General features: G+C 47.7%; 1 protein-coding gene and 1 pseudogene across 2 annotated transcripts; one reads left to right on the forward strand and one right to left on the reverse strand.

The window, feature by feature from the left end:
• Slc31a2 (solute carrier family 31 member 2) lies at positions 1-11870 on the reverse strand. The gene is made up of 4 exons (XM_021159211.1): positions 11725-11870; positions 5695-5761; positions 2309-2498; positions 1-1427 (listed from the first exon to the last, which is right to left on the reverse strand). Exons 1-4 carry the CDS (start codon positions 11728-11730, stop codon positions 1259-1261), a joined length of 432 nt encoding a protein of 143 aa, XP_021014870.1. The 5' UTR covers positions 11731-11870; the 3' UTR covers positions 1-1258.
• Positions 11729-26569, forward strand: LOC110293332 (DNA-dependent metalloprotease SPRTN pseudogene; annotated as a pseudogene). The gene is made up of 3 exons (XR_015047461.1): positions 11729-11875; positions 13869-15259; positions 25677-26569. The product of XR_015047461.1 is annotated as a DNA-dependent metalloprotease SPRTN pseudogene (transcript).

Consider the following 26569-nt stretch of genomic DNA (forward strand, 5'->3'; position numbering starts at 1 on the left):
GACTGTTCAAAAATAGAAATTTATTAAAGTGTATTTGTTTTTAATTCCCCAAACTTCTTAAAACCATCTTTTCAATGGGCCCATGAGGTACTTGAACACAGACATTATAAAGTATGTAGCAGTGATTGTCGTGTGTGTGTGTGTGTGTGTGTGTGTTTTACTGTGTATCTCAGGCTGGCCTGCAACTCTCTGTGTAGCTCAGGCTGGCCTCAAAGTCGCAATCTCCTGCCTCAGCCTCCCATATACTGAGGATTACAGGTATATGTCCCCATTCCTGTCTTAACTTTTCTGTGTAAAGTGAAAAGGCTCAAATATCTAGAGTCCACCAAACTCTTACAATGGCCTAGCTTTGGTTTGACTGCTATTGCACCCTCAGTCAGTACCCAGCCCCAGCACACCCCTGCTGAGTCAGTACTAAAGTGACTGACTCACATTTCCTACCAGATCATTAGGAGTTAGCAGTAAGAAAATATAAGGGGCAGTCAGCGCTGTTATCAGATGCTGTCCTCTGTGGTGCACACAAGAGGCTCAGGCAAGGCTCTGACCACTAACCTGCTGCAGGCAGTGCTGTCAGACAGGAAGAGCTCATCTGTACACAGGACAAGCCCACAGCCTCAGTAACAGTTCTGGCTCTCTGCCTTTAATCAGCATCAGTCTTCCCTCGAGAAGGGGAGACAAGTCCCAACAGACACTGCCATCCATCCTGAATACAATGAGTTCATTAGAAATTTTGTTTTGTATGAATGTGCAAAACTGCCAACCAGGAGTTGAAAATGAAAAGCTTGTTTTGTCAATGACAATCCTCATGTGTTCCAAGGCAAAAAGGTGAGAACAAGGAGCTGGCGTGGTCTGTCCCCTAAAGACGAGATGACCCTGACATTAAGGCACAAAGCAGAAGAGAGTATCCAGGTTCCATGGCCTTGACCACTGAAGCTCTTTGGAAAACTTTAATTTGCAGTCAGAGATCTGTGTCACAGGCTGGCCACCCTACCTCCAGCTTCTGGTCTCTCCATGTTTCCTTTGGTCACAGCTACTTGCTTAAGGCACCACAGGAGCCTGGGCCCTAGAGAGGCTGGGGAGGGAGGTAGCTTCAATGGCTTCTAAGCTCCAGGGACCATTTGCTGGTTTCATCTCAAAGTCTCCAGGAACTGGGAAAGAGGTGAGCAGTGGCCACCATAAGGAAAAGCAGCTGAAGTACAGTGTCTGGAACAGAGGCCCCAGCTCTCTCCAGCCCTCCGCACTGCACATCTCTGGCCCACTAAGTCATGTTGAGAAGTGGGTAGGCTAGGTAGTAGCCCACAGCCGAGCCCAGGACCACACCGAGGAAAATCCAGGTGTTGTAGGACATGACAGCCAGCATCACAAAGTAGCCAATTACCACCTGAATGACATGGACTAGGGACTGGCCAAAGTAACACCAAAACCACCTAGACATAAAAGAGAAACAAATTAGATGAATGGGAATAAGCAATGTGTTTTACTAGGGAGAGAAGGTCCAAGTCACAGCGTAACATCTAGCAGAGATGTCTCTCCAAAGAGACATCTCTGCCACATTTCACTCTATGCTTCCTGCTATCCTAGGCAAATGGGGAAAAACCATTATGGTTTATGTAGTCAGTTCTGTCTGATAAGGGATAAGAGGAAGTCATTGAGAAGGCAGTGTCTCTCCCCTGAATTGAACTTAGGAAGTGGGGTAGCAATGAAAAGGACAGGGACTTTGATGCTTCTGATGTTAAGTCTGGCCTACCACAAGTCTCTGAACCTTTTTGAGTGCTGGTTTCTGAAAGAACCCCTCACAGGGAGGTTATGAGGGCGTGAGGCGTCTAGGTAAGGTTGCTGGTGATGTAGCAGGCAGGCTTGTTAAACATACGTGAGGCTGCAGAGAGGGCAGACTGGAGCCTGTAGGTGGTGGCCTGATCAGAGTGGGACCAGAGCACAGAAAGGATGCCTCCCTCTCCCACCAACTGGGATACCAGGCTGATGGCAGTTCTTGCTTTAGTACACCTGCAGATCTAGGTTTGAGAGCCTGGCAAGATCTATGGAAGGGTCAAGAGCCCATGCTTACTGTTTGAGAGAGGTCTGCAGTACAGGTGTGAAGTTCCCTGCAGAAATCCTTAGGATCCTCCCAGGGACTGACTGATAGCTTTGGCTCAGACCCTGCAGACCCAGGATCTAGGTCATCTTACTAAATACTTCCTGGAGCCCAAATTATCTTTTTGTGCATAGAGTTAAAGTTCTCTGGGTGAACCCAACCACCTCTCATGATGAGGGTGAATGCTCTGGCTTTCCTTCCACCTAGGGTTTGTACCTGAGGCGGGTCCTATTGTCTGAAGTTGATCTGGAGCCTGTAGAATCCTGGTCTGGTCCCAAGATGAGCTGCTGGCTGTTGGTGGCAGGCAGGCTCTCCAGAGTCTTGTGGAGCAATTTGGCTTTGCCAACCTTGATGCCCTCATACAGTACAGCCAGGAGCAAGACTACCAGCACTGAGAGAGCCATGCCTGTGAAGAGGCCAAGTTGAAAAGTGTTTTGGAGTGCTCACCCTGTCTGGTGACTACAGATGACAATGTGACACGTTTCAAAAAAGCTAGGAAAGGCTTTTACATGTTCTCCTTATGAATAAATGATAAGAGTGCGAAGAGACTGATGGGCTAGCCCTGCCCTGAATGCACACAACCTGTACATGTACTGAAACATCACAAAGCACCATTTACAATGGACAATTTTTGCTAATTCAAAATAAATAAGCTGGTCAGGTGTGGTGGCGTGTGCATTTAATACCAGCGCTTGGGAGGCAGATTTCTGAGAATAAGGAGGAGGAAAGAGGAAGAAGGAAGGAAGATGAAAAAGGGAAGAAGGAAGAAGAGAAGGAAGAGGAGAAGGAACAAGGAAAGAGGAGGAGGAAGGAAAGGGGGAAGAGGAGGAGGAGAAGCAGCAGCCACTGCCAAGCATAGGCACAAGCTTGAATTCCCAGCACTGGGGGAGCAAACATAACCAGATTCATGGGCTTGCTGGCTAGCCCAACCTAGCTTCTGGAGTCAAGTCAGTTAAAAACCGTATCTCAAAACCAACAAAGATGTCATATGATAAATGATAGCCAAGGTTGTCCTCTGACATGCACACATAAGCAAATCCACTTCCACACATAAGTACACATGCATATATGTGCAAGTGCATATAAATAAAGAAGCAAGCTGGATGATGGACACAGCATGTACGTAATTCTAGGTCCTCTGATAGCTGAGGCAGACTATAAGTTCAGGGCTGCCTTGGACTGGAGAGTGGGTTCTAGGCCATTCTAAACAACGTAGTGAGACTATATCTCAAAATGTTAAAAGGCCTGGAAACAGTGCTTGCCTAACACAAGTGAGGTCCAAGGTTTGGTCCGCAGTGCCCTAGAACAAGAAGGTCAAGTTGTAGAGCTAGCCTGGCAAACACTGCTTCTCTGGACACTTTCCAGGGGCCTAGTCCAGGAGGCAAGAGAGCCCAATTTTCTATCCCTCTGAATCCACTCCAGTCACCTGCCTCTTCTTCCTCACCTTCATTAGGCTGAGACCTTCATCATCTTATAGGTTCATCCCCATATATCCCACCCATACCCTCATTCCATCCCAGGGTGGGAGCCATGTTCCTTCCCTTTAGCCTAGAGAGTCAAAGGGTCAGTCAATAAGGCTAGAAAAATGCTATGTAACTTCCAACTGTAGGTTTTACTTTTGTGTGTATATGTACACACAATATGTATATATGTGTATTTGTTCATGTGTGCATGTATGTGAGTGAGTAAACTGTGACCCTCAAGATTGTGTTATTTACTGCAAAAACCTGTTTCTACTTGTGGTATGGCTCAGCTCTAGCACACACCTTTAATCCAAGAGCTTTCTGTTTATTGTAAACAGGATTAAATAAAGTCAACCAAGGTCAAGAGGTGGAACACTCAGCCATTCGATAGAGAGTGAACACAGGAACAAACCACAGAGAGTAAAAGGAAGGCAGGAGGATGGAGGGGAGGAAAGTTTGAGGGAGGGACATCACTTTGAGAGGGCATGGAGGAGTTTCCTTCTGGGATGACAGCTCTAGAGGAAGATCAGCTGAGTGCCTTCTCTGCCTCTCTGAGTTAGCAGGCTTTCACCCCAGCATCTGGCTCCCAAGTCTCCACTGGCAAACTTGAATTATTGAGACTTCGTTAAAAAACATGTGTAGAGGCTGGGGTCAACACTAGGTGCCCTCTTCTATTGCTCTCTGCCTTGTTTTTGATACCGGCTCTCTCATTGAAGCTAAAGAGATGTCTGGAAGCCCCAGGAATCCTCCTACCTCTAACTTCAATGCTAGGATTATGGACTGTTATGCTCACCTTTCATATGGGTTCTGGGAATCAAATTTAGATATACATGCTGTCTCAGCAAGCTCTTTATCGCCTGAGCCATCTCCCTAACCCCTAGGGTAAGTATTTAAAGTCTCATGCGTTTCACCCATGTTCTCTTAGGATACCTGCTCTTAGAAGCTAGCCATTCTGCTATGAGGAAGCCTAGGCTACAGAGGGCACCATTGTGAGGCTCACAGGAGAGACCCAGGTGAGGCTGTAGTTCACAACCAATACACTCTCAAGAAGACTGTAACCAGCCACTGTCTGGCTCCACTGCACGAGGCCCTGAGTGCAGACCACTTAGTTAGCATGGTCAACCCACAGGATCTTGGGGAGATACTAACAAAAGTGTTCTACTCCACTCCTTAGTCTGCGGGGGAGACTGTGAGGTACACAGGCAGCTTGTTTCTGCACTCTCCTGCAGAAGTCCCCTTCCCCCTAGGCTCTTTCACAGCAAGAGCAGTGAGGCTTGCTTCCCTGGCCTGCCTCTGCATTTTCCCTCTGTAGCTCTGCTTTCCCCCACCCCTGCCCCCCTCCTGCCTTGCAGCAAGCTGGGGAGTTCTTTCCACCTCCCTGGCTGCTCCGAGAGGACTCAAGGAGCCGTGGGTGCCAGCCTGAGTGAGACAAATGACAAAACTCCTCAGCTTCAGTGACGCCAAGGCCAGCACTCTCCCAGATAAATAGGTGCAGCTGGTGCCTATCCTTAGAGAAAGAAAATTAGGGTCCCACGCTTAAATCATAGAAAAGAGGTAATCAGAGGTCACAGACAGTTATGGCTGGCCATAAAACTAGTTCCTGATAGCCCCACAAAAGACAATCTTTAATCCCCCTCTGATCCTCACAATTCCACCCTACCAAATGGTATCATGTGTGAGTTATGACTTACCTCCCCTGCCTTTCCTCCCCCGCCTTCCTTCCCCTTCACCCTAAGCATTCAAGGAAATTCTAACTATGCTGTATATTAAGTGTTAAGACATCTGAGCTTGGGGTCACACTCTGGACCTATGCTGTGGGGGGGTGGGGTTGCTATCGGAGTCAAGACTTGTAATAAAGGACTCTTATGCAAATTGCAGCAGACTGTGCAGTTCCTGAGCCCTTCTGGGTTTTCCCGATGAATCGGGGCATAACAGCTGGACAATGGCCATCTACTGAACAGAAGGGCCCATCTGCCATGACAGGCATCTGACCAATTTCTAGCCTGCTTTAGAATGATAAATGCGAACTTCTAGCTCACCATGCCTTGCTTGTCCACAGAAAATAAAGAGAACACAGGTTCTCTGCTGCCTGGCATGATAGACTTGCAAACTTTTAAGTCTGACCTTCCCAATTCTTACCTGTAGGGCTGTGGACCCTCCAGAAATCAAAGAGTAGCACGGCCTCATCTGAGAAGATGAAATGCATCTAAAAGAGATGAGAATATCCATCACAGGATGCTTGGACACAGAGGTCCCAATTCCCAGTGTTCTCTAGCAGCCACCTTCAGAGACCTTCTGGAGCTACAGGGCTCCCAGGCTAGAAAGGCCATTAGAGGCCATATGGAAGAGGAGGGGCTTGCCCAAGTGTGTCAGTAACACCTGTAACTGAGCCCTGCTATATGGGGAAGTAAAGATGGGGAGTGCCTACTCTCAAGACGCCAACCAGACTCCGGATGACACAGTATCCTTGGGTCATAAGGAGATATCCCCTCTGGTTCTCCAAACTCAGTAGGAAGCCCCAGGCCAAGCCTTTTGCTCAGTTCTGGAACACACTCCAGGAGTGAGCAGGGAGCCCTCTTTGTCCTTGTGAACCTGGACAGATGTGTTAGAGTGTCGTGCAGGGCTAAGGGCAGATGTCTCCCATCTGTACACCACACATCCACTCATTCACTAGACTCTTTGCTGACCCTAGTCTGTGGCCAGCATTGAGAAGGTGGGGAAGAGGGTGAAACACTTGCCTTGAATATGTGAGGCCCTATGTTCAAGGTTCAACCTCTAATTCCACTAAAATAATAATAATAATAATAATGAAACACACCGATTCAATCCAACTCACACTCCCTCACTCCCTCAACTCCATCTCATCTTTGGATAGGAAAAAGAAGCCCCAAAGGGAAAGGGATTTGCCCTGGGTGGGCTTCATAAAAGACCCTGTAGCTCTCAATGAGTGTTCCAGGGGAGAGGACTTGGGGAGAGAGGATTGGTTCTCAGAAAGGTTATGGGATTTTACACTGAGGCATATTTCCATGGGCAAGCAGATGGACAGATGGATTAGGTTAGCTGCAACCTTGTCTAGAAACTGCCATTGGGCATCCTGGCCACTTGGGAGTGAGAGACACAAGCTTGTTTGTAGGTGACAGCCACATATCACAAATCATACACATCTACCTTTTCCTTCTCTCCCCTTCTCAAGATGTAGGAGCAAAGGAGATAATAAAGACTAGTAGGATGTCAGTGGGCATGGGATTTCACAGCTCCAATCCCAGCTCTGGGAAGGCTGAGGCAGCTGCACTATTGTGAGTTCAAGACCACTTGGTTCCATAGTGAGTTCCAGAATGTGGGGGTTTAAGTAAGAATGGCCCCTGTAGGCTCACATATTTGATTGTTTAGTCACCAGGGAGCGGCATGACTCGAGAAGGACTAGGAAGTATGGCCTTGTTGGAGGAAGTGTGTCAATGGGCTTTGAGGTTTCAAAAGCCCACACCAGGCCTCTGTGTGTGTGTGTCTGTCTGTGTGTGTCTCTGTGCCAATGGATCAGGCTGCAGCTCTTAGCTACCGCTCTGGTGCCGAGCTCCCTGCCATGACGATGAATGACTAACTCTGAAACCTGAATTAAGTGCTTTCTTCTGTAAGATTTGCCTTGGTCATTGATGTCTCTTCACAGCAACAGAACAGTGACTGAGACACAGGTCAACCTGGAGTAAAGTGAGTTATCATCTCAAAACCATAAAAGGATAGTAGAGCAAACCAGATCTGTCAATCGAGGACTTTCGGGAGCCTGCGCCCCATCCCAGGGACGCTGTGAGAAGACAGAGTGCAGCCATTCACATGAGGGGACAGCCAGTGGGCTCTCTTTTCCATGCCTGTCAAAGCTAGAGGAATATCTCTCAAATTCCATGAAAACCACAGGCTCTTAAGACACTCTCTGAGAGATGAACTCTGTAATCAAGTAAATCCGAGAGCACCTGGACCTGGGCAAAATACAGCTTAACAGCTCTCTTTCCTGCTAGAAGGCTAGCCTAGCACCTTCTCCCTTGCCTGCTTCCCGCTCCGTTTTCTCGTCGGACAGTATTTAACTTGGGAGAGTGTTAATCTTTTATCTGTGGATGTGCTGTCCAGCAGGTGTTTTGCTCAGGCAGACTGGCTTCAGAGTCTGTGCTCTCAACACAACCTCTAAGGAAGCCCAAGGCCACAATGAGGTGGTGGCAGCATCAGGAATAGAACCCAGGTCTTCAAACCCGACCTTCATTTGCCATAAGTAAACAGACACTAATTTGTATTGAGAATCCATGGGCCTGCTTATTTGTCGTTAAAGATACCTATATCCATACCTATCTACCTGTTTATTCAGAGAGGGAGGGGGAGAGGGAGAGGGAGGGGGAGGGGAAGGGGGAGGGGGAGGGAGAGAGGAGAATCTTAATATGTATTGGAACTTGCTATGTAGACCAGATCCACCTGCTTCTGCCTCCTAAGTGCTGTGATTAAGGGAATGCACTACCTAATCTGACAAAAATATTTTTATTTTAATTATGTGTATAAGTGTGTGTCTCTGTGTGCGTTTTGTTTGTGAGTGCAGTGCCCACTGAGGCCAGAAGAGGATGCCACATCCTCTGGGAGCCAGAGTTACAGCCAAGTTGTGAGCTGCCCCAGGATGGCATAGGTTCTGGGAACTAGTCCTCTGCATAGCATTAACTGCTGAGCCATTTATCCGGTCTGTTTTGTTGTGTTTTAGTCAAGGTCTTGTGTAGCCCAGGATGGCCTTGACTTGAGAACAATTCTGAACTTCTGACCCTCAGAGGATGGCGTCCGAGTGCTGGGGTCAGAAAAATGCACACTTAGTTTCTGTGGTACTGGGGATCAGATCTATGGCTGTGTGTATGCTAAGCAAGCACTCAGCCAATTGAGTCCCTGACTGTTAGCTTTAATATTTCCAGAAGATGTGAAAATAGAAGAGACAAGGCCATGCTGGGAGAAGCTGTGATAGGAGGAAACCACAGGTGGAAAGATCCCCATGCACTCGCCACAGTGATGCTTGGGGCTCTCAAAGGATAAAGAAATGAAGCAAACAGGACTGTGGTATCCAAGGACAGGGAAGGAAAGCCAGTGGTCAAGGCTACAGCTGAAAAACAGGATGCAAAGCGGGTGGAAAGAGGTTAGGAAGAAAGATGCTGGAGCGGAACACAGGTGTGCACAGGCCTGGTTCTACGTACACAGAGCGAATTACAGGTGAGCCACTGAGTGCAGAGACTGCCAACAAGCTCCACGCTGCCCAAGCAGCTTAGTGAAGGACATCACGTTCCCTTAAGACCCCAGGGCTTTACTAAAAATACATGTGCCTGGGCCTACTTAGACCTGTCAATCAGAACCCAGGAGAAGAGCCAAACGATCTTAAGATGACCCATTTGAGGAAAGGGTTCTGATGCTCACTCTGCGTGGTACAGTTTGGACAGAACACAGAGAGATTCTGAATCTGTGCAGCCTGTCTCTGCCTTCCTCTTCTCATAGGAAGAGCCACACAGCAAGCTCCTAATGGAGCTCAGTCTCCCCACCTGTAAAATGAAGACTGACCCCCAGGAAGACGTCCCCTTGATCTGGCTTTACTTTCTCAGATCCCTGTGAACTTGATGCAGAGAGGCTCCCATTGTGAATTTCACTCTGACACTGAGGCACAATGACAAACAAGAGAAGACCAAAAAAAAAACAACAAAAACCCAAAAAACAAAAAACACAAAAACACTCCCCCCCCCAAAAAAAAAAAAAAAAACTATGTCTCTACTTGTGAGTAGAGAGGAATGTCTCATCTGTGTGTGTTCTATTCCCCATGTTTAGGCTTGACCCCTGTGGAACTGGAATGTTGGGATGGCTGTCGTACTTGGCACATAGGCCTTTTAGTTCTGACTTGCATCAGCAACACTGCTGTGCCTACACTAGAGCTAAACCGCCTGAAGACCCTAGATCTGCAGAAATCTGACTGAATAGCACCACCACTCAGCCCTCTGTCTCCCGAGGCCCTGCTCAGGCTTGCACCATGTTTAGCTCCCATCCCACCTTCGCTATTGCCAGGTGAGCTTTTCTATTCATTGCAGGCCCATGCACTTAGAGTCCTACAACTTTCCAGCTGACATTCTAGCTTCAAATTGTAGCATGTTCCATAAGCATTCTGGGTATTTCTGGGGCAGGTGTCTGTAGGGGTGTGCCTAGAGAAGTGGTCTGGTCTGAATCACCCCGTCCCCTGTCTACTAGGTACAGGTAGGTACTGGCCCTGTAAATTACGTAACAGCCTCAATCTGGAGACATGAGTAGTCACTTCAGAATCATGATGACTAGTGAGTGAGTACTTTATCTTCCTAATATGAAAGCAGCACTTGGCAGATATAAATAGCTAAAATAGTACCAAATAGGAAAATAATTTTGAGTTCCACCATCCGGAGGCACCTCGTTAGAATTCCACACGAATACTTAATGGCCTGGGGGAAATGCTCACAAAAGAATACGGTGAAGCAAACAGGCATAACTCCATGTATACCACAGGTGCCTTCATCGGCCTGCAGGAGAGACCTCCCACACTGTCTCTGCCAGGTGGAGGTTGTGCTCAGCATGCCTTCACCCAGTCTGGCTGGTAAAGCAGTTGGCGTGCATGAATGGAATGTCTTTGGTAGCTCATCTGGTCAACTGGGAGTTTCCACAACTCATTTTATTCTATCATCCTTGGGCCCAGGCCAACTACCTCAGGAGAAACAAAACAAAACAAAAACAAAAAAGCCAACACCCTTTGCATCCACAGGAAAATCTATAGACACCTCTCTCAAGCAATCTCTCCTTTCTTATGCTAGAAATGTGCAGGCTGAGACCAAGGAGAGAAGGCTGGGAGCATCTGAACCGCTTAGCAAGGGAGACGGAAACAGAAGGGGACAGGAGGGGACAGAAGCAGGGAGGAGCAGGGAAGCCCAGTGATGTCCTGGGAACAAATCCACCTGTGGGAGGAGAGGCAGCTGGCTGGGACAGTTGGGAAGCAGGAACAAGAGGCAGCTGTCAGGACAAACTGCAGGGTGTCCTCTCCCATAAGGAAGATTCCACTTCCTACTGAGTTCAAAACTACTGCCCCCCCCCCTTCCTCACTTCTGTATTTTGGTTAAAGAAAAGGATTTGAAATCAGCACACCCAGACTTAGGAAAAGGGACAGCAGCTTTCAGCTGGCAGGTCCTGCGGTGAGGTATGCAAGGGCAGAACCCAATCAAGTTCCCACTGGAGATAAATCTGCCTCTCTGGCAGTTTATCGAGGCTTAGGGCGGCACCTCACAGAGGAGGGACAGTGGCCAAGAAGAGAACCATTCTCAAGACTTGGTTTTTTGGGATTTTTTGTTTTGTTTTGTTTTGTTTTTTGTTTTTTGCTTTCCTTTTATTTGTGGTTAAATTTAAAGAAAAGTGCCTTCGTTTTTAACCAGACACCAGAAAAGGATGGAGGCCTGTGTGGTGCTGCTGACTGCCTGGAGACCTTTGTTAAGGGCTTCCCATCCATTTCCTGTACTAATGGATCTGCAGGAGGTGGGACGCCTCTCCAACAAACAGCCTGGCTAGACTTCCTGTCGTACATTCAGACACCTTTGTGACATGAAGAAACAGAGGATTTCCTCAGAGAGCAGAGTCTTGCAAGCTGTCATTCTCTAAGAGGAACCTCACCAGGAAAACACATCTGTTGAAAGCCCTACTTTCGGATTCATAGGAAAGATTGGGAGGTGGGGGAGTAACTGGGTCCATGTTAAAGAAACAGTCCCAGGAACCTGCCCAGGACAGGCCGAGCCGGGGGTGTGTACTCAGGGACTGAACCCTGCCGGCCCACTCTTGGAGGAAACCTGTCCGGAATGCCCTAAATCTGGCTAGAGCCTGGGAAGGGACGGGGGACAGCTGTCCTTGCTCTCCAACCCACCTGCAGCGTCCCAGCTGGGGCTGGCCTGGCTGTAGTGACTGACTCCTACCTAACAGAGAGGGACAAACTTCCAGAGCCACAGCTAGCTCTCCCTGCCGCGCTCCCCAGCCCTACTCCGCTGTGACAGCGGTGCTGACACATCCCTCCCCCCACTCCACCCCGGGGTCGAGAGCTGCAAGGATCTCCGGGGTACCGCCCAGCCCGTCCACCTTCGTCCCCTCCGCTGCACAGCGCAGACTCACCGGCATGGTGAGCACACTAGCCGGCCTCCCCGGTCGCGTCTGTCCGCTCGCTGCTCGAGACTCAGCCTGGGACTCTACTCAGGACTCTACTTGGGACTCGACTGGGATTGCGGCTGCTACCGCGCCCTGGCCACGCGAGTCACGTGGCCCGGTGAGGTGGCGCGCGGGCGCCTGGGAGTTGTGGTCCTCACTCGCGCGCCACCCCACGGCCCAGGCTACGCCAACCGCGGGGGACCCACGCGCACAACCCCAGAGTTGTGCGACGTCTCCGAAATCCCCAGCGGCCCGGACAACCTGTAATTGACCTTGCCTTGGCAATTAGCATGAAAATGTTTATTACTTTTTCTTTTTGATCAGATACCTTGCTAAGCTTAACACATGTTGAGTGCAAATCATCCCAGGAACACAATAACAACAAATTAGGAGTGCATTAAATCAACTACGCCCTAGACTGTCCCTGTCGCCACTTTATCTTCTACAATCTGATGAGCATACAGCAGTGCACAGTTGTAATTTTCTTTCTGTGTACATTCACACAATGATTACATTTCTATATTCCACAAGGTTTTCATCTTCCTTGTAGATAATTTTAAAAATCTTAGTTTATTTGGGCTACATTAACAAACTATAATAGACTTCGGGCTTATAAACCATGGACATTTGTTTTTCACAGTCCCCAAGTCCAAGATCGGGGCACAGATTCCATTACACCCCAGGGCTGCTTTCAGCTTACAGACTGCTCTTTTCTCATTCTCCCTCACACGCACTAGGCTGTATTTGTTTTCTTACTAGGTTGATAAACTTTTTCTCTCGTTAGTATTTTCATTTTTTGTGCATTGTCTTTTCATCTCACTGATTTAATTTTATCAGGAATATATATCAAACTTTTAACATTAATTTTTCCCTAACATCAAGAATCTTTCATATACGTTCTTAAACACACTTGGCAATCCTTTGCCAACCAATCTGCCCATACGTTCCCCTCCAAGAACTCTGACCAAGGGTTAGCTGAGACACTGAGACTGGAGTCGGACATCTCAGCTCAAATCCTGAGTTCTGGAGTATTAGCCATGAGGCCTCAGATAAACAGCTTTATACATCTGAGGCTCAGCTTCCTGATCAGATTTAAAAGTATATAATAGAGTCTATGTCACAGAGGTGTTGAAAGACTTAGATGAAAACACAGGTTGAATTCGCAGCATTAAACCTGGCAGTGGAGCCTTTGTGTGATAAATGGAAGCCATTGTCATTATTAACAGCAAATATTTCCACCCTGTGAGAGAGTCACCTGCAAAAGGTTAAGCTCAGGGTCACACAGAGTTTGGCCAAAGCTAAGGGGAGTTGTGCAGCCTCAGAGAAAACATATCTGCAGGACTCACGGGAGGGTAAAAATCTATGTAACCTCAGTGGCTAATGGGCTAGGCCTTTTGAAGCCTCTGGAACCCAAAAGCAATGGAGGGAGTTGGAAATGTGGGGCTACTTTTTATTGCTTTATGCCTCCCACAGTAGCAGCCATGAGTAGGCTCTTGTGCCAATGCAGGCCCCTTCCCCCTTATTACCCATGGAAAGATTAGCAACTTAGCCTCATTCATCCGAAGGTTTTCGTTGGCTTTGCCCCAATCTGATGACCTTCATACTTAGTTCTAGCTTCCTTGTGGATGTTATGGTTACAGCTTTTAATCCTGTATTCAAGAGCAGCTGGTTTCTCATAATCCACCAAAGACTGCCCTTTCCCTGGCTCCCAGGAAAAGGAACTGGACTCAGACACAGAATTCTAGACCTTAACATTACACCAGAGCTATCCACACTGGGGTCTATGTCAGGATTCTTTCTTTCTGGATTCTTTTTGGACAGCCCGTGGACTCACTTCATTCCCTTATCTCCACAGCATAGATCTGGTTCCTGAGACAAAATCTAGGCAGGAAAGGTGGCAGCATCCCGGAGAGAAGCATAGGGCCCTATTAACTGAGCACCAAGCTTACCCAGTTAGCTAGTAGTGGGGCAAATCCAACTAGCCATTATGTATTAATCTATCCTGCTCCTTAAAAAGCCTTTCAGGCAGCCTAGAGATGGTCCAGGAAGGAAAAAAGGATGAAATCTGTGAGGTAAAGAGTCTCAAAGATCGAGAGATGGCTTAGCAGTAGGAGCACGTGCTGGTTTCCCAAAGGACCAGAATTTGGTTCCCAGTCCCTTTCGGGCAGCTCCTCTCCTCTAACTCCAGCGCCAGAGGAATCCAGCGCCCTCTTCTGGCCACCAAGGGAGGATCTGTGCAACGGGAACCCATCAACTCAGTTTGGGCCACACTTGTTCCCTCCTGGGCAGGAGGGAGGGATCTGTATCACGTGACTCCAATTACGAGGCTTTGGTCTCTGTCTTTCTGGAATCCACCATTTCGACAGACTCTTTTGCATGAAATGATACATGCCTACTTATTTGTCACTAATAATGATAAAGACCGGGAAGGACACGGCCCAGAGTTCTGTAAACATATGCATCGAATCAACCAACTGACAGGAGCCAACATAACGGTCTACCACACTTTCCACGATGAGGTGGATGAGTATCGCCGGCACTGGTGGCGCTGCAATGGACCCTGCCAGCACAGACAGCCCTACTACGGCTATGTGAAGTGTGCCACCAACAGGGCCCCTTCTGTTCTTGACTACTGGTGGGCTGACCACCAGAAAACTTGTGGAGGCACTTACATAAAAATCAAGGAGCCAGAGAACTATGCGAAGAAAGGCAGAGGGGAGACAAAAGCAGACAAGCAGTCAGCATCGGCAGTGGAGAATAAAGACAAGCTGTGCCGAGGGGAGGCCCAGCTGCTCATCCCATTCAGTGGAAAAGGGTATGTTCTTGGAGACGCAAGCACTTGCCCTTCAGCTGGGAAGCTGAACACCTCATACACGGTTAATGAAGCCAAAGGTCTCTCAAGCCAAGACCATTCAGTGAGTGGCCTGAGGCTCAATTCCAATGCTGAGGTGAAATGTGAACAGAACGGTCTCCCAAAGAAACCTCATCTTGTCACCCCTCTTCCCACTGCTAGTCACCAAAGTGTCCTGAGCACCTATTTCCCCAGAGTCTCTGTTGCCAACCAAAAGGCTTTCAGAAATGTGAATGGATCCCCAGTAAAGAATGGGACCACTGGGGATGGCACCAAGCATCCTGCCTCAGCTGGCTCTCAGAGAAAGGTCCCACCTTTCCAGGGCATCCCTGAGAAATGCCTCCAAAGTCACGGCACCAGCGTCAGCAACCGTGACATCTGCAGCTGGAACATCCGCAACCATATCCCAAGAGGAGAGTGGGTCTGAAGACCAATTCCTGAACAAGCGGCCCAGGTTGGAGGACAGGACTGCTTTGGATAATATCAAGGAACAAGCACAAAGTGGTGCTGACCTTCAGAGTAGCTCACAGCCCACAGCCGCTAGCGCTCCTCAGAGCTCGAGCAGTCAACGGCGGCTGGTCAGCTGTCCAGTGTGTCAGGGCGTGGTGGTAGAGTCACAGATTAACGAGCACTTGGACCGCTGCCTGGAAGGTAACAAAACCAACCTGCGACCTCGAAGAGTGTGAGGTGGAGTGGGTCCCACGCTGCCCGTTGGCTCATGGTGGTGTCACCTGGCAGGTAGCAGGTGAGGGACCTGTGGCTTACAGTCTGACTGACTGCGCCAGCACAGTGTTGTTTTATAGACACCCAGTGAGCAACTGTAGTTTAAGTCTGCATCTCCACGGGGGGGGGGGTGTACTTGTAATTCCAGATGCTCAGGAAGACGAGGCGGGAGCCTCACTCCAGCCCACGACCCTGAGTAATGTAGGGAGCCTCTGTCTCAGGAGCTTCCGTGTCAGCGTGCTGTGTTCGTCTACACCTTACCAGGACATGGCTCCCTTTGTCCTGTGACCGCATATGGCTTTATGTACTTTTGGGTCATTTTGTTTTGTTCATGCAGGTTTAGAATACTTCTATTTTTATGCTCAGGATAGTCTTATCTGTAGTCCCTGACAGCTGAATACTGTTAATATGAAGCCCCATTCTCTAAGCCTATGTTCACCTTTTTGAGGTCTGACACTTTGTTCAGATAGTATGAAACTGTAGTTGTCCTAAAAGGATTCAAGAGTTCTTTCTCTTTAAATCCTAACAACTTTCTGTATTTTAAAAGATTTGACTTTCTACATAAAGGTGGCACCAAATTTTAAAGACTTCTATATTCTTAGTAATTTATAATTTTAAATAGAATATATTTATGTATATAATTTGTCCTACTTTTACTAAAAAGTGGCAGCAGATTTTAAAGACTCATATATTTAAAAGAATTTTTCTAGTTCATGACAATTCATGTTTAAAATCCCAGTACTTGGGAAACTGAGGCAGGGAGATGGCTGTGGGGTTTGAAGCCAGCCTAGGCTTAAGCTCCAGTGTGGGCTATGATGAGACCATGTCTCAAAGTTTTGTTTGGGCTTTTTTCCTTTTTCTTTTTCTTTCTTTCTTTCTTTTTTTTCCCCCTCTGTCCCATCTTTATTTACCAAGCAGTGGTTGCAGAATTGAGAGTAAAGTGGATACCGAATGTACAGTGCAGTTGTTTTGGAATGTTAAAGCAGTTACTTGGTTCTGCAGGCCAGATTTGATGGGATTGTAAGTGAATGGTTTAAACTTGGTGCTAAAATGTAACTGATGCATAACATCTCACCAAGCTGCCTGATTCCTTGGAGAGCAGAAAATGCCTAGGCAGCACTGTGAACTCTACACCAAAGTGCGAGCAAAGATGACCATCTGAGCTCTGGGAGGTTGTGTCTGTCCGCATCCGGGTAGGGGACTCAGACACATGGCTCAGTTTATCTTGTCTCCTGTCTGTTCCTCCACCTTGCTGACTTTGCTACACGGTGCATAAATCTTGTGTGTGTTGGGTTGAAAAAAAAAAAAAAAAAGAGTCTCAAAGATCAAAGAAGGGACGCAACAGAGTTACTCAGAACTCCGCCCATGGGACACGACACACATGGTGGGTGCTCAAATTGGCAGCTATGATGGCGCTGGGGTGGGCACAGAGCTAGCATGGGAACCAGACTGGCGTGAGCACTGGGCTAGGGTGGAGGACTATCACAGAGAGGGCTCTCAGCAGCAGCAGGAAGCGTACATGGAGAGTCATCTGGGGTCGATCCACCGTGCACCTTCTAAGCAGAGACTTTGCCCTTTCTACAGGCTTGGAGCACTGATTCATTCCTAAGCTCCAGGTTCCTCTCTCTGTGTGGGCTTTGCCACCGTTGGGACACTGATGTCTTTCCTTGCTCCTGAGCCCTCCTTTGCTCCTGAACATGACTCCTGAACATGACTCTACTTGGGTGGCTACGCCCTGTGGGGAGCTCCTCGGGATTCCTATTTCATATGTTCCAGTTCTCGAGGAGCCAGAGACTCGCTGATGTCCCTTTCCCCCGCCACGGAATGTCCCATGTTTTGTCTTCCAGGCGTCTGTGCTCCTAGCTTTGAGAGAGTTGGCGGTGGCCATGCAGTATCTGCAGAGAAACAGATTCACTGATGGGACTCTACTGTGGCAAGGCCTATGGAGACCCCTTCCCACTTGACAAGGATCTGTGATAATATTGGTGGTTTCTATGTTTATTACCTAGATAACTTGTGCTACAAGCTTTCCCTGCTTCTGCTATGCTCTTTATACTCACAGCAATACTTAGTTTCACTTTGTTGGTCATGGGCAAGGCCCGTATCATGCAGGCTGGAAGCCCTGGGGATGATTCCATGCTTTTCTGAAAACTCTTTCAAGGAGTAAAACCCTCCTCGCCTCCCTCCCCCTCTATCGATCCTCCAGATGTGACCATCAGTCCTGGGTATTTGGGGGACACATAATTATGTCCCTAGAGAAACAGCTACAGTCACACTGAGTAAGTCTGTGGCAGTTGTGGAGAGCAATCCTGCTTGCATAACTATTCTGAGGAAACTATGTTTGGCCAACAGAGACTTAAATGTGGAAGCTGTGTCAGATCGATTGAGACTTAAAACGATGGTTTTCGGAAGGATGGTTTCAAAAGTTGACAGGTGCCTATCAGGAAAGGTTGCTTGGTACAATGAACATGTCTCTGTCTGCAACTTACAAAGTATTATGACAGAGGGTTCCTATTTGACGAGTGGACGTACGCCCACACATGGTTAATGTGTCTTTCATCTTGCACAGCCGTATAACTTCATTTGCTGCCAGCTGAGCATGCGCTCATGTTCACAGAACATGCCTGGCTGGACATTTACTTTTGGCTTGTTGAAATCGTGCTTTGTAGTATAAAATAGGATTGGGGGTGATTAACCCGGTGGGAAAGAGAAGGAGGAAGGGAAACTACTGGGGACTTTTACAATAATCCCGATGTTACGACTTCTTGAAATGAAATAACCAATGATGGCATTGCTCGGGCGAGCAGGATTGTGGTTGTAAAAATAAAGATGACTCCAGCTATTTGGGGCCACCTGCTTGAATGCCACTGTATTCACTTTCACTGACACCATACAACCCCTCCAGCACTGGTCCCCGGCAGAGAATCTTGGACGCACCCAAGATTCCTGGGAGCCCAGACTGGCTCTGAAACCTGCTGAGGTGAGGGAGGGCAGGGGCCAGTCAGCCTCTCTCTGGATGTCTTCGTTTCCTCTGATTGCTAGAACAAATTTCCTGATGAGTTAAAGCAACATGCACTTCCCCTCTTGGGGTTGTGCTGGTTTGAAGACCGAGGATAGGTTTATTGGGGGTGAAGTCAACCCATCAGCAGGCTCCAAGCACTACCCTCAGAGGCTCCAAGGAGAGAGTCTGGCTCCTCGTCTTCCCTAACGTGTTCTAAAGCTACATTTCCCCACCCCCACCAACTATGCGACATCTTTATCTTCCCCACAACCTTGTGTTGCAGAACTCCTTCCCCAGAGAGCTAGAAACAAGCAGACACCCCCTCGTTTCAGGGCACCAGTAACAGTCAACGAAAGTCCAACTTAGGGAGCCAGCAAGCCTATTGGGCTTTTCTTCAGGGTGTGGGTGAGGAGTTATAGGAATGTAGGTGACCCCAAAGCAGCTACAAAGACACATTCCAGCTTGGCTGCAGCAATGGAATCATCCCTTCAGTTAGCCTTACACAGTTTGCATACTATAGCCCTTCCAGGGTCATTAAGTCACATGCAATTAGAACAAAATAATATACAGCCAACTGGAAGGTAGGTATAGGAGGGAGTGTGGCCAGAATTGTAGACAAAGGTGCAGTGACCCTCTCTACCCCTTCTGTTCTTTTTGAGTGAACATCAACAGTCTCAGCAGCTCTCATGAAGATAGACAGTTGTTATACCTGGAGGGCAGCAATCCACAACACCTCTCATCAGCCTTCTTCTGCCTCCTTTTAACCTTTGTGGATATTTCTAGACCTAGCCAGATAGCCTAACATCATCTCTCCATCCCAGGACCTTCCACTGGAGCATAGGTGAAAATCCTCTTTTGACTTGAAAGCTAGCACTCATTGCTTCCAGGGACCAGGGCTTGGTGCTTTTGTAAGGCCATATAGTGTCTGTAACTTATTGCCCGCCTGGATGATCCTTCCACTCAGCCTGAGCAAACATCAGACCCACAGACAGCCGAGAGACACAGGATGTCTTGCTTTTGTCTGCTGCCTGTGCTGTGTGTGTGTTCATTCACTTCTGTGGCTGGGCTTAAGGAGGATGGGTACACTTCCCTGCCTGAACTGTGATTCACACCCGATCCGAGGTTATCCAATGCAGGTACCAAGGACTCACATGCCTGTGACCTGCAGGAGGAGATTCCACGCGTTCCTATCAAAGCTGCACCATGCTGTGAGGCCAGGGGCTCAAACTGTCCCATATCTGTAGGATAAGCTGGTCTGAGGAACAGAGCTATCCGTGTCCTGGACAGCGAATAGCAACAAGTCACGATTATGTTTTGAAAGATCACTGAGAGGCAGGGGACCTAGCTCAGTTGTTTGAGTGTTTGCTTAGCACGCATGAGGCCCTAGGTTCTATCCCTGTGACACATAAAATGCATATGGTGATGTACCTCTAACATCAGCACGAGGGAGGTAGAGGCAGGAGGGTTAGAAGGTCAAGGCCACCCTCAGTTACACAAGACTCAATCTCAATTAAGAAAAAAAGATAAAATGTCATGGGGCTGGAGAGATGCCCCATGGTTAGCAGTGCATGCTGGTCTTTCAGAGGACTCAGGTTTAGTTCCCAAAAACCATCCATGTCAGGCAGCTCACAACTGCCTGTAACTCCAACTCCAGGAGAACCCATCCCCCACAGCTTCCAAAGATGCCGGCACTCACTACTTGTACCACCGCAAAGGTTCGTAATTAACAAGAAAATGCAGTCTTTAGAAATAAGGTGAATATTAAATTGTAGCAACATACACATCATACACAGGGGCTGGGGGTGGCTCAGTAGTAAAGAGTGCTTGGTGTGCAAGCGTGAGGATCTGAGTTCAGACCCATACAATCCCTAGAAACCATGAAGAAAACTGGGTGTGGTCGTACATGCTTGTAACCTGTGCACTGGCTGATAAATAGCAGAAAGAGGGGCTCACTGGACTCCCTGGGAATGGCAGGCTCAGTGAGTCACCTTGTCTCAAGGGAATAAGATGGTGAATGATAGTGCAGAACATAGGTCTTACTGTGGCCTCTGAGTACATGCACAGGTGCACATACCTGAACACACATTATGTATACACACACACACACACACACCACACACACAAACACACACCACACACACAAACACACACACTACACATCCACACACACACACTATGCACACAGACACAGATAGACACACACACACACACACACACAAAACATATGCCATAAAAATTGATCATCTTTAGCATTCCAGAGGGTGGAATTCAGCAGCGTTGAGCATAACTGCAGTGCTGTGTGACCAACCCCCAGGACTCTCAATGGTATGAAAGTGAAATTCTACACTCATGATTCCCTCCTGTCCCCGGTCCCTGTACATTTTGTTCCATCTTTGTGATTTCACAACTTTGATAACTCAGATAAAGAGAAGCACACAGTGTTTGCCTTCTTGTGACCGATCTGTTTCACTTAGCGTAATGTCTTCAGGGCTTTTTCCGAGTTGGAGCCCGTGTCTGAGTTTCCTTACCATTTAAGACTAAATAATGTTGTATGGTATGTTCAGAACGTAGCTTTGCTCAGATGTCAGTTCACATCTGGCTAACGTGGACGACATTGCTGTGCATGTAGGTCGATTACAGTTTCCTAAAGGCAAGTCTTTATCAAGAATCTACACTGAGGGTTCTTATGAAAAAAATTTCTGACATTTTTCTTTTGTAATTTTTTTTAGGGGAGGAGACCCCCTGTTTCTTTTTCAACTGTCCCTTCCTATCCTGGCCTCCTGTAGAATCCCTGGGGCACACAGGCTCCAGGATTCGTCCTTGGGCGTCTCTGCCTGATCCTGCCTGGGTCTTGTTTCTCAATCCCAGGGAATGATGGGTCAAGGCAGGTTTCAGCTGGAGAATGGAAATTGTGCTCTAGAGTAGGTTTTTCTCTGCTTGGTAAGAAGAACTAATGTTCATGCCCTTGAAACCCTGAAAACAGCCAGGAGTGTTTTGCTAGCACTGCTTGGTTGAGCTGCTGTGAATATTTGGCTCCTAGTGTAGTCTGGAGGACACCAACTGGGAAAACCTGATCTCTGCTGCTGTAAGGTAAACTCGTTTGAACCAGATGAAATGGCCGACAGCGGACCACTCCTTTAACCTTCAGAGATGGCAGCTTCATATCCAGCTTCATGTAGTTCATCCAGTAGTTGATGTACCTGTAGGGAGACCACTCATCTCCTGTGTTAGAAGTAGACTCTCTTTCCTCTGACTGGGAAGGAAGAGGATGGGAAATAAAGCTCTGACTCAGAAGCAGTCATCTGGGTGATGCAAGTGTGTGTGTGTGTGTGTGTGTGTGTATGTGTATGTGTGTGTGTGTATTGTGTGTGTGTGTGATGTGTGTGGTGTGTGTGTGTATGTGTGTGATGTGTGTGTGTGGTGTGTGTGTGAGTGTGTGGTGTGAGTGTGTGGTGTGTGTGTGAGTGTGTGGTGTGAGTGTGTGGTGTGTGTGTGTGATGTGTGTGTGTATGTGTGTGTGTGGTGTGTGTGGTGTGTGGTGTGTGTGTGTATTGTGTGCATGTGATGTGTGTGTGTGTGGTGTATGTGTGTGTGTGTATGTGATGTGTGTGTGGTGTGTGTGTGTGATGTGTGTGTGGTGTGAGTGTGTGGTGTGAGTGTGTGGTGTGTGTGTATTGTGTGTGTGTGATGTGTGTGTGGTGTGTGTGTGTGAGTGTGTGGTGTATGTTTGTGTATGTGTGTGTGATGTGTGTGTGTGTGGTGTGAGTGTGTGGTGTGTGTATTGTGTGTGTGTGATGTGTGTATGTGAGTGTGTGGTGTGTGTTTGTGTATGTATGTGTTTGTGTGTGTGTGTGGTATGTGGTGTGTGTGTGTGATGTATGTGTGGGGTGGGGTACTGGTCCAGCTCTGACTCTGAGAGTTGTTCTCCAAAGGGACACCGGGTGGGCCCTTGACTGAACCTCAGCTCTGGGATGTCAAGTAGGCCTTGAGTGAGCCTCAGTCCGAGGCTGCAGTGGTTAGCATCTTGCTAGCCAGGAGCCCACAGCTCTTTTGCTGGATAGAGAAGGCAGACTGTGACTGCTAACCGGTGGACCAGTAGGAATTCATACGTGGTGACTGTGTTCCTAAATGACAGTGTGCTCACCACAGAAACCGCACACAACCTAGGGCGTGGGGTAGACAAATAAGGCGGTGTATGCATCCCTCCCTCTTTCTTCTCGTTCTTTCTTTCTTTCTTTCTTTCTTTCTTTCTTTCTTTCTTTCACTTCCCTCCTTTGTCTCTCCCTTCCTCCCACTTCCCCTAGGGAAACCTTTTAAAAACTAAAATGTAATTTTATTTTGCACGTGTGTGTTTGTGTGTGTGTATACATATGCGTGTGGCAGTATGTGCATGTGTGTTTGATGAATTTATGAGTCTGTGTTTGAATCAGAGTAGGTGGTTCTTTGGTGTCTGTGGGCACTGGTGTGTGAGCACAGGATGCAGGTGAGTGCTGGAGTCAGAGCTGGATATAGGTAAACACTTGGGTCTGAAAGTGCAGCACTTTGAAGGAAGGGGGAAAGATGAAACGAGTAGACACTGTCTGCTGGCCATGGAATCTCGAGCATGAATGCTTCTGGGTTAATGGGTAACCCATAACCCTCCTGGCCTCTACTTGGCAGGCCTCAGGCCTGGCATGGCTTTCTGTCAGAGGCAGTATTGACGACAATGAGTCTCATCTGGTCTGCTGGGGTCTCTACTCTCAGGTCACTTCTTGAATAGTCTCGTCCCATCTCCTGGTGCCGTGAAACACTTTTTTGTAGAGCTGTCTCCATCTGTACCCTGTTGCTTTATAGAGAGTTGGTTCTATAGAGAGATGAGTTGAGCCCAGGAGCCAGACAAGGAGGTCATTCCCAGGCTGTCTAGTCACTGACACACAGAACAGTTTCTAGAAAGCCAAATTCAGAGACAAAGGGCCCAGAGGAGCAAGAACACAGAACCCTTTCCTTTAGAGAGCTAAATCTAAGGAACCTCTTACCTAAATGAGACGCAGGACGTCTTACTCCACACTGGATCGTTACTGACCTGAGGCTGCAGGAAGGTGCCTTCCCTCCTCTGGCCTCTGTAGGAATAAGTGAGTGAAGAATAAAGATAATTTATGCTATGGAATCTCTAAATGTGTTTCTATGTCCATACTACCAGCCCATGACAATGCTCTGTTAGAGTGTCTGTCTGCTACCAGGACGTGGAGTTTCCTTTTCAATGACCAGGGCCTGGCCGTTTCTGGCATGAATAGAACCACTCTAGTGGTGTCTAACAGTATTTTCTTGCACCTGGTTCTGTGTTAGCCACTTCATGTGAATTACCTTTCTCTATTGATGCAATGATGTTGACCTCGGTGACATTCACCTTTCTTTCTTTCTTTCTTTCTTTCTTTCTTTCTTTCTTTCTTTCTTTCTTTCTTTCTTTCTCTCTCTCTCTCTCTCTCTCTCTCTCTCTCTCTCTTTCTTTCTTTCTTTCTTAAAATTATGTATGAATGCAGTGCCTGCAAAGGCCAGAAGAGGGTGTCAGATCCAATGCAGCAGGAAGGGTTATGAGCCATCTGATGTGGGTGCTGAGAATCAAACTCCAGTCCTTTGAAAGAGCAGTTCTCTTAACATCTGAGTTATCTCTCCAGACCCCCTTTAAGGTGTGTGTATGTGCGTGTGCGTGTGCGTGTGCGTGTGCATGTGCGTGTGTGTGTGTGTGTGTGTGTGTGAGAGAGAGAGAGAGAAAGAGAGAGAGAACTCAGAAGCCAGGTGTCATTTATCATTGTTCACCTATTAACGTGAGGCAGGCTCTCTCTCTGAACACAGGGTTTCTGCTATTTTAGGCAGGCGGGCAGACAGGAAGCCAGCAAGTTCCAGAGCCCTCTTCTCTCCACCCACTCCTGAACTTGGGTTTAAGTGTGTGTGTGGGAAGCCCAGCTTCATATACAGATTACAAGATCTGAATTGCAGTCCTCATGATTGCTAAGCAAGTTTCTCCAGCCCTAACCTTTTTGGAAAGGTTGAGTAGCTTACTGTGTGGTGCACACGCTGATAAGAGAGCAGACCCAAGGGCTCCGGTTCTGAAAACTCTCTCCCAGAGCTGACTGGCTCCACCTTAGGCAGCATGCCGGGTGCTCAAGTAGCAAAGACTGTACTTTAGTTCAGTGAAAGAAGCTGTTCCCTGCATGCAAATGCTGCCCACCTCTGTGTCTGTGAACTCCGTTTCCAGGCCCACTGTCCTCCACTCTCCAGGAAGACAATGCACTGCTCCATCGAGATTCTTTTTGAATTTTTTTTTTAATGTGTCTTTGTCATTCTTATCTTAGTGATTCTTGACTCCTGGGTTCTTTGCATTTATTTATACATCCTAGGTCTACCGCCTCTTGGCATTACCAGACACAGAGTGGATGGTCAGTCAACACCAGGCTACTGAATAGAAGAAAGTAAAGGATTTTTCTGAATGTCTTCCTCAAAGTGACTATATAGTCCCTGTATCTTTAGAGGAAGCTACAGGCCAGAGAGTTTTTCCAAGACCTCTGCTCAGGCAAAGCCAGGATTCTTGACCAGTATGAAGCAGAGTTGGAGTTCATTAAGATTTTATATATAAAAAAAAATTATTTGTTTTAACTTTGAGTGCTTTGTCTGTGAGTGCAACACCTGTGGGGGACCAGAAGAGAACTTTGGATCCTTTGGGACAGGAGTTACAGTTGTGAGCTGCCGTGTGAATGTTGGGAATCAAACCCAGGCCCTCAGGAAGGGCAGCCTGTGCTCTTAACCACTGAGCCATCTCGCCAGACCCTTAAGAAGGAATTTTTAAATTGGCTTCAGCATGGGTGTGAACAGAAAGAGAGGCACCTTGGGAAAGGTCAGTGCATATCCAAGTAAGGGTTTTTCAAGAGAGTTGTGCACAAGGGCCTTAGTCATAACCAAATGCATGCTTTTAGTTCTGAAGCTACAGCGTTGAAGGGTCTCTAAGGGACCCCTCCATTCTCTTTTAGGGCAGAATCTGAGGACCACTGGAGGTTTACAGTAAAGCCGGGAAAGCCGATAAATAGGTCACGAGACCTGCAGAAGGGAACAGACATGTTTTGGCTGTAAAGAAAGTTAATGTTTTTGTTTTTGAAATTCTTATGTGGATTTCTCCAGACCTAACCTCCATCTTTCTTTAAAAGGACAAATAGCTCACTGTGGGGCACACACAATTTTCTTGTCCAGGAAAGTTGCAGGTTTACGCCTGGGGAAGGAGGAAGGTCTCAAGTGTGGCACATTGCTATTTTAACATTTTTATTTGAAATATCTCTATATCGATACAAATAATATTGTTTCTATGTATGGCAGGTGTTGTTATGGAATGGTGACAGCCACCCACCCTGGCCTCTGCACAGGGATACTGTGACGATGGACTCAGAGAAACCTGTGTAAGTCTCACCTTTGATAAGCCATCAGTGCTGTGCAGCATGAACCACACAGAGAAAGGCAGGAAAACACAGCGTCGCTCTGTCCTGTGCTCCATGACAAATGTCACCACGAGGGCTCAGCCTCCTTTCTTTCACGGGACTTTGGCCACAGTTGCACACACAGGGACAATAGTTCTTTGTGAGCTGCCAGCCGGGTCTGGCTGTCCTTTTCTGAGTCAGTCAGCCCTGCAACGGGGGACTGTCAGGCTCCCTGCTTTCCGCCGAGAAGAATAGTTCTCAGTGCAACAGTCACCTTTGACCTTCCAAAGGACACTGCCGCTCTTTGCTTCTGCTAATCGCCATCCTTTTTGTTACTGTTCTCATTGCTGTTTTGAGAGTGCGTTTCAAGTAGCCAAGGCTGACCTCAGATTTAATATGGAGTTGGCTGGCCATCAACTTCTCATCCTCCTGCCTCTAACTTGCCAAGTGCAGGGTTCCCAGAACAGCATCACCACACCCAGATCTTTTATCATCAGCCGATCCATTCTCTGTTTTGTTTTGTTTTCAAGGCAGGGTTTCTCTGTGTAGCCCTGGCTATCTGGAACTCCCTCTGTAGACCAAACTGGCCTTGAACTCAGAAATCCACTTGCCTCTGTCTCCCTAGTCCTCAGATTAAAGACTTATGTCACCATGTCCTGTAACCCAACCAGTTTTCTATCAGCACCTGCAGTTAAATGTTTTACAAACAAACTACCTGGGACACCTCTATCAAAAGCTCTCAGAGTTACAGCTGAAAGAGGCAGGAAGGAGAGCTGTAGACAGCAGCAATGTAAC

Source organism: Mus caroli, unplaced genomic scaffold, assembly GCF_978045245.1.
Source record: "Mus caroli unplaced genomic scaffold, Mus_caroli_1 scaffold_6, whole genome shotgun sequence".
In the NCBI taxonomy this organism is placed as follows: Eukaryota; Metazoa; Chordata; class Mammalia; order Rodentia; family Muridae; genus Mus; species Mus caroli.

Bases quoted from the DNA above. Each gene is read 5' to 3' on its own strand.
- Slc31a2 (XM_021159211.1), bottom strand. The intron at 2,499-5,694 runs GTAAGAATTGGG...GCCTCTTCACAG, and splicing joins GAGGGTCCACAGCCCTACAG to GCATGGCTCTCTCAGTGCTG. The intron at 1,428-2,308 runs GTACAAACCCTA...TTTTATGTCTAG, and splicing joins GACAATAGGACCCGCCTCAG to GTGGTTTTGGTGTTACTTTG.